The 14,707-nt window shown below is 40.4% G+C and overlaps 1 protein-coding gene across 11 annotated transcripts in view; it reads left to right on the forward strand.

Annotated features, from left to right (window-relative positions):
- The window catches only part of LOC134527125 (casein kinase I), a 480,870-nt gene that overhangs the window by 423,226 nt on the left and 42,937 nt on the right, over window positions 1-14,707 (forward strand). For 4 of the 11 annotated variants that reach the window (XM_063359510.1, XM_063359506.1, XM_063359509.1 and 1 more), the window contains exon 12: window positions 524-1,089. The exons of the other annotated variants lie outside the window; for them this stretch is intronic. In XM_063359510.1, the coding sequence (XP_063215580.1) occupies window positions 524-553 (30 nt within the window). In that variant the 3' untranslated portion in view covers window positions 554-1,089. Of the gene's footprint in view, window positions 1-523; window positions 1,090-14,707 lie in introns of those variants that run through there. 11 annotated transcript variants of the gene reach the window in all.

The following is a 14,707-nucleotide window of genomic DNA, read 5'->3' on the forward strand; positions in this document are numbered from 1 at the left end:
TAAAATAAACTTTACTATGTAAATAAAGGGAAAATGTAAAGAGGTGGTTTCACTGTAAAGTGTTCGCAAAATAATTCCAATATTTATTCTCGCTGCACATTTCAAATAGTATCAAGGTTTAAAACAAAATGATATTCTCTTTTTTCATCCCTTGTAGGTAGATTTCTGGATTACATTTTGAATTGTAATAGACTTTCAAATGAATCTGCTTATTCCTGGAATAAATTTATTGGTCCTTAGTCCTTGACGTCAACAGAAATCATACATTTAAATATGTACCCTTTTTTATCATTATTCTAGTAGCATCCCAACATAATATCAAATGCCTTGTATCATTACTTCTTTGTTTGTTTTTAAGACCTAATGTGTGTTCCTATATTTTGAAGGCACACAATAACCTTTTAAGTCAAAAACATTTATGTAGCAAAAATTCCATCACACATTTATGTTTTACCCTAATTATTTGAAAACCTTAGGTGCTTTGTCACAAGGTGCATGTTTGTAATATTAATATGTTTTTCAGGCAGGGTGTTTCCCTTGTTCCATCATTTGATCCTCAAAACGACTTGCGTTGCTTGAGGAGACCTGCAGTAGTTGGCAAGACAGAGTTTTACTTCAGGAAATATTTGTGATTTTTTATTTTGAAGAAAAAAATAATATTCAAAAAAATAGCATTAAAGCAATTAAAGTACATTTTTTAAGATATTTTGATTTTTTTCATTTGCTCTTATAGGAAATATTTAATTTTTTTGTGTTTCTTTCATTCATTTCATCATTGTTGCTAAAAAAAACTCAGTAATTTTTAGTACATTTTTTTCCTTGTGATTTTGTAATTCACTCCTGCAACAAAGTCTAATTGAAATTTTCAGATGCTTACTATACTTCCAAGCTTTTTAGTACATATATTGTACAGTCTGATTTAAGAATGAGATGTGATTTTAGGTTTAGTTAACTCTGTTTTCATGGATTAATTTTTTGAAGTTTATGCAATTAATTATACAAACTATAGTTTATTTTTTTATCTTCTTGTAAGTCATACTTTTTTATTTAATTGTTTTGAAAATTGATAAAATATAATTTCAAAAATAATCATGCTTTTTTTTCTGTTTACTTACTCTAACACTCCAGTAGCTAGACATTGTAACCTCTTCCCTGCTAGCTTGTTAATATTTTGGCTGTGCAATAATCCTCACTGTTGGTAGTGCATGGCTTTTAAAAATTACTTATTTCTAGACTAAGTAAGATACTATAAAAAAAATTTTTATCAGTTTTTTCCAGATAAATTTTGTAAATTTGATAATTTCACTCTGCATATTGTGGCTGTTACTTACATAATTTCACTTAATTTATTGGTTTAGTTTATAAAAATCTGTAAATGTTTTACATTATGAAAAAGAATACTTGAACTTAACAAAATTTTGCAAATTGCAACTGGTTGCAGAATATTAAAAAAAAAGTTTTATAATTAATTATAATTTATACAAGCTGTCCATAAAAGAATAGCCCAGTTTCAAAGGCATATTATAACAGTTTAATTTAGACTATTTACAACAAATCATACGTCAAATTGAATGTAAACTAACTTAGTTTTTCTTACAAATGTTCAATATGTGCACCTTTAGTTATACAGCACACATCCAACCTTAAGTCCAATTCTTCCCACACTTTGGTTAACACGTCTGGAGTAATGGAAGCAATAGTCTCTTCAATTCTGCAATATCATTAGTTAGCGGCAGAATATAGATACAATATTGCAGAATATAGATACAATATTATGAAGCCCCAAAGGAAATAATCGCATGCATTATGTCGGGTGAATGTGAAGGCCAGCAATAAAGATCTTTGTTGTTTCTACCATTAAAACCAATCCAACGGTCAGGGGTATCGATGTTAAACCGCTCTTGTACAAAGATATTCCAAAGGGGAGCCAGCCCAATCCTGTTGCCAAATGAAGTTTACAGGTTCACTCTCTTCTAAGCCACCCCTGTTATAGGTAGTTTCAGCTAAACAAACTGGTCCCTACACTTGATGTCAGGACGCAGTGCAGAAAACGTTTAATTTTGGGGAATCACTTAAGGGTTCTACAAACATTATGGGCATTTACCTTCCCACTTAGATGAAAAGTTGACTCATTGCTGAACACCACACGATGAAGAAAGTCCTCTTCCCGCTCAAACACTTGAAGTGCAAAGTTATAACATGCACCATATTCATTTGGCTTTAAAGCATGTAACAACTATAACTGATATGGACTCATGTGTAGATATGTTAATAACACCTTCCACCTAGTCATCTTTGGTAACTGAAGTTCAAGATTGTTTTCCGAACAGATTTTTTAAGACTACGCAGGTAAGATGCCCTGACAGTGTCAACATCTTGTACAGACACTTTTGGGCATCCCATGCTTTTTCCTTTACAAACGCATCCAGTCGTTTCAAACTGCCTATACCATCGGTGGATGCTTTGCCATGTGGGAGATCATAATTACTGTGTTTTATCGCATAATCGTCGCACGCACGTAATCGCCGCAACGTCGCAACCATATCAAAATTGGGATAAAAAAACTTCTTGCGTAAACTTCGCGTGATCATTTGATCCCGCTAGTAGATGCTGAGTGCTTTGTGTAGGTATCTTTTCTGTATAAAACAATGTATTTTAAAGTAGAAATCTAATTTTTATTCGGTCATTACCACTTACTTAATAAATTACCGGAAAAATATTAAGTTCAATGACGTGTAAATTTTCTTATAAAGACATTTTTAAACATTTTTTTCCTTTATCTGATTGTCTGCGTCGCCGTGGCGTAGTGCTTATAAAAATGTAGCCAGCGCATCATTCATGTTTGGTTATGTTGCTTCCCGTATAGAGCGCGCGCACGTAGTCGAATATTGATATCTCGCCCAGTGCATACAACGCGCGCTCTCTGTCAGGTGCCGAGTTAACTACATTTGATAGCCCGCATTCTTTCGTGGCAAGTGTGTACTACGACACATTAGTTCACGTCAGATTCAAGTGGCTTGCGTTCGCGTTAGAGTTTTGGTTTTTCTATTTAAAGTTGAAGAAAGGTTTTTGTTTAAGGAATTATTAATACAGATTGTTTGGCGTTCTCTTGTATACTCCATCTTTTTTTTAAATAAACGTACTTTCCATGAACGGGTTTTGTTTTTATGAATAACTTTACCTAACAAAAAATTTTTTCCCTGCATAATCGTCGCACCCCTACTTTTCAAACTTGATTTTAGAATAAAATGTGCGACGATTATACGAGAAAACACGGTAAACTTACAAAAACACACGTTGCACTAAAATTACGGATTCACTCTCAGGTATTGCTTTACGCTCAGGAGTCGCCATTTTTCTTAAGTGGTGCTGCAAGTGAGTGAGAAAAAAAAATTCAAAACAGTCATTAGGACTGCCGACAGAAGTAAAAACTTTGTCACAATTTTTACGAAAAAATATCACACAACAAATTTGTTTTTTCACGTTATTAAAATAACTCCTGGATTACAATAAAATACGCATTGCATAGTAATTGTTAGAGATGGGTCGAGTCATGGTTTATCGAGTCGAGTCGAGCCGAGCCGAGCCGAGCCGAGCCGAGTTGGGTCAGATTGACTCGACTCGTAAACCGAGTCACATATTTTATCAAGTTCGAGACTCGTAACACGTTTCGAGTTAAGTACCAGCATCGTGACATTATAGCACTTTATTATAGGTTGTCTTAACGTTTTCGCCAAGTCATTAATATAGCAAGAAATGATAATGACCTTTAAACAAAACAAATCCCGTGCAAACCTAACCTTGCCCGCTACCGTGCTACGACGCTATAATAGGTACAAGTGCAACCAAACCTAGGCCTACCTTCATTTATGAACGTAACGTCGTAACGTGATTTTGTCGATAGTGGCGACAGTTTATAGGACAAAATTATGTCACATGACCATTATATATATAAAAAAATGCTTGGAAAACAGCGTGCACTGTTTTCATTTTGTTTTTCATCCTGTGTTTACTTCAAATACGGTACCGCATTTGTTTACAAAATACGTCAATGGATTTTCATTGAAGAAAAATTTGTTGCAAAACGCACATATATTAATAATCATCATGTTTATTGTGCCCCGTTTATAATAACTCGTATAAACAAGAGATTTCCGTAACCTAAAAATAAAAACATAAAATAATTATATTGTAATATTTAGTAAATAACACCAAGCCGTGATGCGTGAAAATGGCTGCGTGTTAGGCCAGCCAGCCTTGCATTTTGGAACTAAATTTAGCTGTGCTCCGCTACGCAGCGCTGCGTGTCAATAACGTTTAGGATAAAATTACTTTCTTTTTGTTTGAATAAAATATAATAATAACGCTCATGCATTTTATTTGGCAATCAGTTACTGATCGCCAAATCAAATGCATGAAATATTTATTTAAAAACATATTGATACTCTTGTAGTTGTAACAAGTTCCGGGCGAATAATCTTGCAGCGGAAAGTGTATTTACATTGAGAATGTGACAATGTTGTGCTGTGAAGGTAAAGGTATTAAGGTATTGACGACCAACGAGCTCTGTGACACCCGGGGAGTTAGATCCCCTACAGCCTAGCCTGAACCCGGCTAACTTAGCCCCGGGGGACGGTCAGTGGGTGCGCTAGAGTGTGAGGCACGGACAGCCACCTGTGGCAGTGCCCAAGGCCCCTCGCGTCAAGCCACTCTACGTGTTCCTTGACCAGGGGTACCAATACCCGCGAGTGTACCATGCACTCAAAAACGCCCTCACCGAGCGCTTCACCTGCACGAACCGCGGGAAGGATGAACTCATGGTCCACACCGCCACCATCGCGGACTACACGCACGCGATTAAGGCCCTTCAGGCCATTGGGGCGCAGCATTCGGTGCTTCTGCAACAGCACAAAGTGCCAAAGAAATTCGTGCTACGCGGCGTACACCGCCACACACCGACGGACTTCCTTCAAGAGGAGTTCGCCACACTGAACCTGCCCGTCCAGAACCACTGGTTCCTGGAGAACAGGCGGAGGCGGGAGAAGTGCGACGCCCTCGTCATTGAGTTTGCTGCAGTCGTGCGACTCCGCCATCATACAGATACTGCGCGAATTCGCTGGAATGCGGATTCGCGTGGACGACTACAGGCGACCGAAGGGCCCTGCGCAGTGCAGCAACTGCCAACGATTTAACCACGTGGGCAAAGGCTGCAGCGCGGCACCAGTTTGCAGATGGTGCAGTGGCCCGCACTGCGCCACTGAATGCCCGCACGGGGGCCAGCAGGAGCACAAAAAGTGTGCTCACTGCGAGGAACCGCACTGCGCCAATTTCAAGGGGTGCAGTGCATACAAGAAGGAGACACGGAGGCACCTTCCCCCCCAAGAGCGAAAGAAGCGGGAGCAGCAGTCCCGCCGCGACATGCACGACAGCACGCGCGCCACCAACCAGCCCCAGCCCCAACAGCAGGCACCGCAGGGACATCACGCCCCCCCAAGACGCAACCCCTGGGGCCCACCGCCGCCGTGCTTCGGCGACTATCTGGCGCAGGCCAGCGGGAACCGGTTTGCACCCCTGCAGCAGCACTGGGAGCCCAGCCACAATGACCTGGACTACCCAGTGCTTGCCAACAACCCGTGGCAGAGGAAGAAGGGGTTCAAGAAGAACCCCACCGGCCACAAAAATGGCCAAGGAAAGCCCCCGCGCCCCACCCAGGACAGGCCCCGACAGCCCGCCCAGGACAAGCTGGCAGCCACCAAGCCAGCTCCCACACCGGCGAAGAGAACGCCAGCCCCCACCCAGCCGCAGGCCGCACCCGTAGCAGCAATGGCGGTTGATGCAGCACCAGAGCTGCCAACTGCCCAGCTGACACCGTCCACCAGCGCCCAGGCACCGCAGCTCGCGTACATCCAGGCGGTCATCCACTCCCACGAGGCCATCAGAGGCAACGCCCAACTGCAGAGTGCCATCGGTCCTCTGTGCCAACTTCTAGTCATCTGGCTAGACACCTCCAAATCCATGGCCGACAAAATACGTGTCACCATGGATTGCGTGTTTGCGCTTGCTGGGGTCGTCAATGACCAGCAATAATTCGGCACCGAATTGCAGCACACACGCAGCCACTAATCTTAAGTTACATTCCCTCCTCTTATGGAATGCACGCGGCATTAAAAACAAACTACCGGAATTTATCAACCACCTGGATAAATATAAAATAAAAATATCTGCGATAAACGAAACGCATCTGACTCCGATAGACAGGCTGACAATATTAAATTATGTCATTTATAGGCGCGATCGAGACGCACGAGGCGGTGGAGTAGCCCGTGCTGTCCACAGTAGTGTAAAGCATTCTGCCTGCCAGCTCCCAGATTTCCAACACCTTGAGGCTATAGGTATCAATCTAACTATTAATAGACAACAGATTAAATTAATCTCCATGTATGCGCCACCAGGTAGGTCCCTCAGTGAGGCGGTCTTGGACGCCTTGTTTGGGGCGGCCCCGAGCTTCCTCGCTGTAGGCGACATAAACGCTAAACACGAGTGGAACTGCAGACACGCTACAGCGAACGGCAGACTACTCTACACCCACCAACTTAGCAGAAACTACCATGTTCATGCTCCCTCAGAGCCTACACATGACACTGGTAGACTGAATAGCATGCCAGATATTTTAGATATCGCCCTGAATAAACGTGTACACACGGGACTCGAACTCGAGGTTGTACATGACATGTCATCGGACCACTTCCCAGTCCACTTGATTTTCGATGATGCCAATGTAGACTCCAACCAGCCACGAAAAATCAGGGACTACAAAAATGCGGACTGGCAACGATTTAAAAATTATTTATCAATAAATCTCCCAGATGCGGCAGACATAAGCATTGAGAATGGCGACAACTTAAATTCCGCGATATTAGAATTAACAGAGAAAATCCAGGATGGTATTAGCCAGTGCATCCCGGAAAAGGAGGTTAGGTTAGCACACGACGAGATGCCAGAATACATCCGCAGCTTGATTTCACAAAAAAATCGACTGCGGCGCGAATACACACGGCGTCGCACACAGCAGACGAAACGCCGAATAAATGAAATACAAACTGTCATTTCTGACGAAATCTCACTCTGACGAAGCAGCCAGTGGGAAACTAAAATCGCGAGACTCGATGTCCAGGATGGAAGCGCCTGGACAACGACGAAGCGTATTCTAAACAAATCAGACAAAATCCCGCCCCTTGAAACAAATAATGGCATAGTTTTCCGACCCCGTGACAAGGCACAAGCTTTCGCTGACACACTGGAAACAGCATTCCAACCCAACATGCAGCCCTGCGATAGGCTATTCACAGCGCAAATTTACCGCGAACTCCGCGTTAAACTGCGACTACCTACACTCTCTGCGCCTCTGTTAACACAGGCACAAGAAATAAAGCGTGCTATCAAAAAAATTAAGCCGCGAAAAGCTCCCGGAAATGACGGCATACAGGCTGTTGTTCTCAAGCAACTCCTGACCGAAACACTAGAATATCTAGCCGAATGCATCAATGCAATGTTTAGGTTAAATATTTTCCCCTCGCAGTGGAAAGAGGCTCGAGTTATAGTCTTCCACAAGCCAGGCAAAAACAAAACACTGCCACAGAATAACAGACCTATCAGTCTGCTAAGCACTGTGTCTAAAGTCGTGGAGAGTATCATACTACACAGACTTAATGTGCACATTCACGAAAATAACATACTACCTAATGAACAGTTCGGCTTTCGCAGTACGCATTCGACAGTACATCAGTTAGTGCGCCTTACTGAGGAAATCACATGCGCATTTAACGTACAAGACTACGTAGTCGCTACGTTTATAGACGTAGAGAAAGCCTTCGACAGAGTATTTCATGCGGGGCTAATCTACAAACTCTACCAAACAGGATTCCCGGACTGTTATATTAAACTAGTCGCGTCCTATTTAGCAGACAGAACCTTTAGAGTATTTACTGAAGGAGCTCTATCTGACATTAAACAAATAAGAGCAGGTGTTCCACAGGGTAGCATTTTAGGCCCTGTACTCTTCAATATATATGTCAGTGACATGCCACGCCCCGCACACCGACTGGTAAAGCTGGGCTGTTATGCAGATGACACAGTGCTGTATAGCAGGTCCCACAACCTCCGACTAGCTACAAACAGATTGCAAGTCGCGCTCACTGAGTTCGAAAGATGGTGCATGACTTGGCGTATAAAAGTAAACACAACTAAATCAGAGGCTATTGTGTTTACTCGCAAAAATCTCCCGCCTGCAGAACACAGGCCGCAAATACGTTTGTTTGACGAACAAATACCGCACAAGGATGTAGTGAAATATCTAGGCGTACACATGGATAGGAAACTACTCTGGCGCAATCACATTGACACTAAGCGAGCGCAAGCACAGGCTAGAATTAGTGCGCTCTACCCAGTAATGAGCAGGAGATGCAGCAGCAAGGTTAAATCCGGCCTACTGCTGTACAAAGCTCTCATACGCCCAATAATCACATATGCAGCCCCTGTCTGGGCAACAGCTGCCCCTACACACTTAATTAAATTACAGCGAATTCAGAACAGGTGTATTCGAATTGCTACCGATGCCCCGAGGTACTGCCCAGTAGAAGCTTTGCATAGGGAAACCGAGTCGGAAACTCTGCAAGACTTTTACATTCGCACGACACAAACTTTCTATGATAAATGTGCAAACAATTTAAACCCACATGTTTCCTCACTTGGAAACTACGATCCAGACGCCCGAAATCCATCCTGGCGCACCGACCCCCATAGCGGCCTGTGATTGGCTGGTAGCTCCGGCCAATCACAGCGAACCTGCGCGCAGCCGAGGCCAGACCCCAACACCGCGGTTGCGGACTGGCGAGAAAATTCCGCGCAGATCGACACTCGTATTCTGGCAGCTCCAGATTTAAAATTAAAAATATTATTTTTAAGTATAATATTAAGAATTAATTAATAGGATTCTGACCATGTGCCTGACCACGTCCTGCGGTGCAAATAAGCAACATTGGACCAGCCAATGATTGACATGCCCAGGCTGGCAGCATAATGTGTCGGATCCCACCACTCCCAATACACTAGCTTAGCTGTAACCCAGCAGCGAGGCTCGACAGACACAGACGCACGACACGGTAAGCCAATAATGCCCTCAGCTTTGTGCCGAGTACATTGGAGTGCGTATCCGCGTAGCTTCGGCTACAAAATTTACCCATTATTTTTTAGAAATGCGTATTTTTTAATTTTATAAGTGAGCAGACTCACCAATGGTTTATAGGTGTTGGACCATGTGTCTGACCACGTCCTGCGGTGCAAATAAGCAACATTGGACTAGCCAATGATTGACATGCCCAGGCTGGCAGCACAACGTGTCGGCATACATGGCTACGGCAACTGGGGCAACCTGGGTGCTGCGGACATATAATTATGTTATTTAACATACACATATTTTAATTATTAAGTGAGCAGACTCACAGTTGTTTAATAGGTGCCTGACCATGTGCCTGACCACGTCCTGCGGTGCAAATAAGCAACATTGGACTAGCCAATGATTGACATGCCCAGGCTGGCAGCACAATGTGTCGGGCATACATGGCCGTGGTAGCTGGGGCAACCTGGGTGCTGCGGCCATATAATTATAATTATAGTTGTAATTTGCATTTCTCTCTTTCAGCTAACCTGGCTGGCTGGCAGCCTGGCGGGAAACGACGAAAGTCGCCCCCTAAAAACCAGTCATGCCCAAACCAAAATGCGGACAGAAATGTCCAAGCGCCTGCCCTTGCTTAGTAGATATTTTTCTACTCTTCCAACTCTTCTTCCTGAGCCATCCTTCTACTCCCGTAGCCAACCCGCATGTAATTAATGCATGAATTTTTGCATCCCGCATGTAAGTGCCCAGGGTTTTCCCTGTGTCTATGCAGGTTTTACCTGGGCCCAACTTATCTAGTTTAGTCTAGAATAGTCAGTGAGGGGAGTTAGTCATGGCGCCAATCGCTGCCATGGCTGGCCAATCCCCTCCTAGCACATGATGCATGCACCCTCTCCCGCATGGCTACCCCTGCATGATTAGAGCGTATAGGCTTCGGCCTGAGACGCACTTAAAGTCTGTCCCTAATCCAGACCCCTCCCAAACACACTTAGTTTTAATTTAGGTTAGGCAAAAAAAAAAAAAATGAGACAAGGCCTATATCCCTTGAGCTGTTTGTTCATGTGGGGATCTGCCGGTGGATCGGAAAAAAAAAGTTACGTAACTCGGAAAGCCTTTTCACAGACGAAAGAGCCAAACTCCTGACCGTACATCTTTTTTTTTTGTTCATTGTAAATAAATATGGCGGTGTTGATAAAAGGAAATACCATAAACAAGGCAACGATATTTATTTGTACGCCGCCATATTTTTCGTTTGCAGTGTGGCCGTGAATGTTTATTTTGGACAACTCATGATAACTATGGTCAATTAGGTTAGGTTAGCTACATTATAAATATTTTAAAACATTGTGGACGGTTGATATGGTTAGGATAGCTACATTAAAGATACTGTGAAATCATGTTGAAATAAAGTTTAGTTTTTTATATTTAAATAACATAATTATTTGAATTAATCATTTAAAATATTTAAATAACATAATGATTTGCTAATTAATCATTTAAAATATTTAAATAATGCAGATGCATCTTGGATACACAATTTTTATATCAATGGGTGTAGTAATATTTTATTTATCAAATTCGACGCAAAAAATTATAAAATTATGAAACTCAAACTGACTCGACCTCTTCAAAAATTTTGTGACTCGAACTCGACTCGACTCGAAATATGAATTGCTAAACTCGGCTCGACTCGACTCGAAGCCAAAAAACCTCAACTCGTCCATCTCTAGCTAATTGTAGGTATTAAAAAAATAAATAATTATTAGGTTATATTGCTACATAGACTCCGTTTTCCACACAAAATCGAGGATCTAAAAAAATATTAAAAATATATATTTAGAGAGAATAACAATATAATGTACACATCATTTCTTCCTAAACTTCAAATGATAGAATTAATAATAATAATAGAAGTAACTATTATTAATAGTAATAATAGAATTAAGAAAATACAAATATAATTGGAAATAAGAAATACTAACTTTGTAAAATATAATTGTGTGACCAAAGAAAATATTTTTTGATAAAAATCAGAGACTTTTTCAAAATTTTTACGAAAAAATATTATCACACAGCAAATTTGTTATAAGAAAATATTTTTGATAAAAATCACAGACTTTTTTGCAATTTTTACGAAAAAATATCACATAAAAAATTTGTTTGGTCACGTTAGTAAAATACGCATTGCACAGTAATTGTAGGTATTAAAAAAATAAATAACGATGTTCTTAATTTTTAGGTTATATGGCTACAAAGACTCAGTTTTCTTCGTTATTCAAACTATATACAGTAAAACCTTTTTGTTGCGACCCCATTTATTGCGACCACCTCTCTATTACAACCCGATTTCGAGGAACCATGAAAAAATTGCCGAAAATCCGAAGAAAATAGGACAGAAAATAAGTTTTTTGTGGTGAGTAACGTGTTACTGCGTTTCTCTTGCCGAGTGCTGTACTGCCGTAGGCAGCGCATATCTAAAAATAGATACCACTTCCTGTCGACCGCTGTCAGTGCTTAACAACCTCCATTCCACATCCCTTTGCCGGCAGGGTGCAGATAAAGGTTTTTGTGGCAACGTGTTTACGTTTAGCTTTTAGCGAGTGTCTAGTGTGGTACGCAGTTAAGGCAAAGCTACCTGCTGGATTTCTCTTGATTTTGATTACTATCAGTTCATAATACACAGCGACCGACTGGATGCACGCCCGCCTCGACTTGTTTTAACTGCCGCAGCGATGTTTATTTTGACAGCTCAAGCAATTATCTTTTCCCGTGGGTTGATAGAAAAAGGTCGCTCACCCAGCATAAAAAAAAAGACTACCTACGCCACTTATTCCCCGCGCAGGAAACACACTGGCTGCCGTCTGTCTCCCCCGCATTTATCTTTCTTCTAACATTCCACGTCTCACCTCTCGCGCGAGCAATAACGAAGCGACCACGCATTGGGCCCTTTTATGCTTTTTTTGGTGACAGCAGCTTGATTTTAATTGGTATATTCCTTTTCATAGGACCCTTGCTATTAAAATACATTTATATTTTAGTTTGAAAGCTTGTAAATTCCTTGCCAGAGATGACTGAACTCGAACTTGGTGTGAAAAGTGACATATTTTGACCCCTCCCTCACCGCTTTAGTACACCATTCATAATAGCCCTATTTTACGGAGAAGCGAGGGTGAAATGAGCATTTTCTTACTGAAGGTTTTTCAAAGGAAGCGGTGTTGGGGTGTTATAAGGGAGGCCACTAGATGGTTTGTGTGTCTGGGAGGGATGAGCTAGCCTTGAAGAATGTTACCGAGGGGAGGGAGGGGTGAGCTTATCCGTCATGAAGCCGCTGCCACCAGCCTACGGGCGAGCTTCGTGTGCGCCAACTCGCGTTGCAGAACCTACAGCTGCCATATTTTTAAAGGAAATGTCCCATTATTTTTTTTGTTATTCTTACATGAACATTATTGGAAGTATTAAAGCCGACACAAAAATACGCTGTGTGTTAAAATTAACAGATTTTAATGATCTTTAATTTTTTTTTTTTTTTCTGATTTTTACATTTTGGTCAAAATGTCCAATTTTTTGACGGTTCCCGAGAATGTATTCGTAAAATCACTGCTTCGTTAAATCCAGGGTTCGTGATATCGGGGTTCTTGTGTATTTAACTACGGCAAGCAGAAAACGTACATGTAAACTAACCAGTAAAAATAAACTGTCTTTTGACATATTTTCTTTAGAGGTGGCCTGTAAGACGAGGGACTTGTCATGAAGGTTGAAGTGGGTTTAAAGCAAAGCCGTCTAGCATTGTGAGTGACAGCATCCTGCCATTATACGGCTGGTTTCTTAGCGAGTAGCGGTTTATGAAGTGGGGGGGAGGTTGTAATGAACAAAAAATTTCGGAAAACATCTATTACGACCCTATTCCCGGGAACCGTGAGGGGTCGTTTCAGAGAGGTTTGACTGTATCTATATGAGATTATTAATATATTTTATACTCACTTTTTACTGCACAGTAATCATATACTTAAGATTTAAAAGCGCAATAAGTTATACTAATAGGAACAGATAAGTGTTATCGTTAACACGTCCCGTGACCATGTCGATGACGACTTACATGAATTTACTCCCTATCCAAACCTTCCCATAGAAGTTTTCACTTCAAAAAGCAGTACTCACGCATGCACTAATCTAAAACTGCTTTAGTTACTCTCTAATTGTGATCTTGAACCAACACACTACAATGCTTGTAGTTGATGTTATTTAAATTTATAATTAGGACATTCTTTTACAGGCAAACTGTACTTGAAAGACAGGTATTCTTCTATTCAAACAATCAAAATGTTGGACTATGCTTGTCAGTTGTTAAATGTTGAGTATCATTCCCACCCATGTACACGTGCATATGTAATATGTTTCGAGTTAATTCTGATTCTGGAATTAGTCAATTTCATTGATGCTAATGGAATTGAAGTATTCCGAATTTGGTGGGTTTTGAATTTAAGCAGAATATTTCTATATGTAAAGCAAAACTTCAAAATTTGAAGTGTCCTATTGTTTTGAGATTATCAAACAATTTGTTTACCTTTAAAATGATTTTCAACTGATTCAATAGGAGTTTGCCAGTCAATCAGGATTCTCATTTAATCTGTTTTTTTTTTATTTATCTGAATTTTTATATATTTAAAAGGGTATCAGGCCTTGGATATGATGCTTGACATTAAGAACTTTAAAATTATTGACTTTAAATGATTAATTCCAGACTAGTACAGAATGGTTGCTACAGAACTATAAAACTGGGAAAAGTCAGGGAATTACAGGAAATGTCCATGAAATTACAACATATTTCTGGAATTTCTTCTTGTGCTAACAAAGGTGACATGAAAAATACCATTTTATTGAATGTTTACGCATTACAAAAAATTTGGCAACGTTTAGTATCACAAAATTCTGTTGATTTTCCTTCTTTTCGTGGATTCTCTTTACTCTAAGCACTTAGTTGAACAACAACAAAAAAAAAAGTATTTACGCATGTTCAATAGTACTAGTTTCAGGTGAATTGATAGTAATGGTTTGCAAACACATATTTCAATCTCATGCTGCGTTAATTGTACCAGAGATTTTACTATGTGGCCATTTATTTTGATGAGCCTATATCGTCAATAATCATACACAAATTAATTTGCAATTATTCTGGAGACAACCAGCTTCTGTGGATTAATAGAGATAAAATAACAAAAAAGTTGTTAAAAAATAGCAAAATAATTTCATCACTTATGATAAAATTTCAATTAATAATTTTTTCTGTGGTAAGGAGATCAAGACCAAATTATTTTCAGTGAGAATATATTTGTGAATTCTCCAATGTCCGTATAGACTGGATGTGTAGGTAGGGCTTATATGTTAATATTAAACAAAATACATGAAATGAAAAACCAGACTGCACATGTTTTGATACTGGTGGGGGAAAATGGCATCAAAATAATTTAAAAATTCAAAACTAAAAAATTTGAGAGGAAAAAAACATGTGCTATGAAGTGTGGCATTACCATA

This window comes from Bacillus rossius, chromosome 1 (genome assembly GCF_032445375.1).
Source record: "Bacillus rossius redtenbacheri isolate Brsri chromosome 1, Brsri_v3, whole genome shotgun sequence".
NCBI classification, from domain to species: Eukaryota; Metazoa; Arthropoda; class Insecta; order Phasmatodea; family Bacillidae; genus Bacillus; species Bacillus rossius.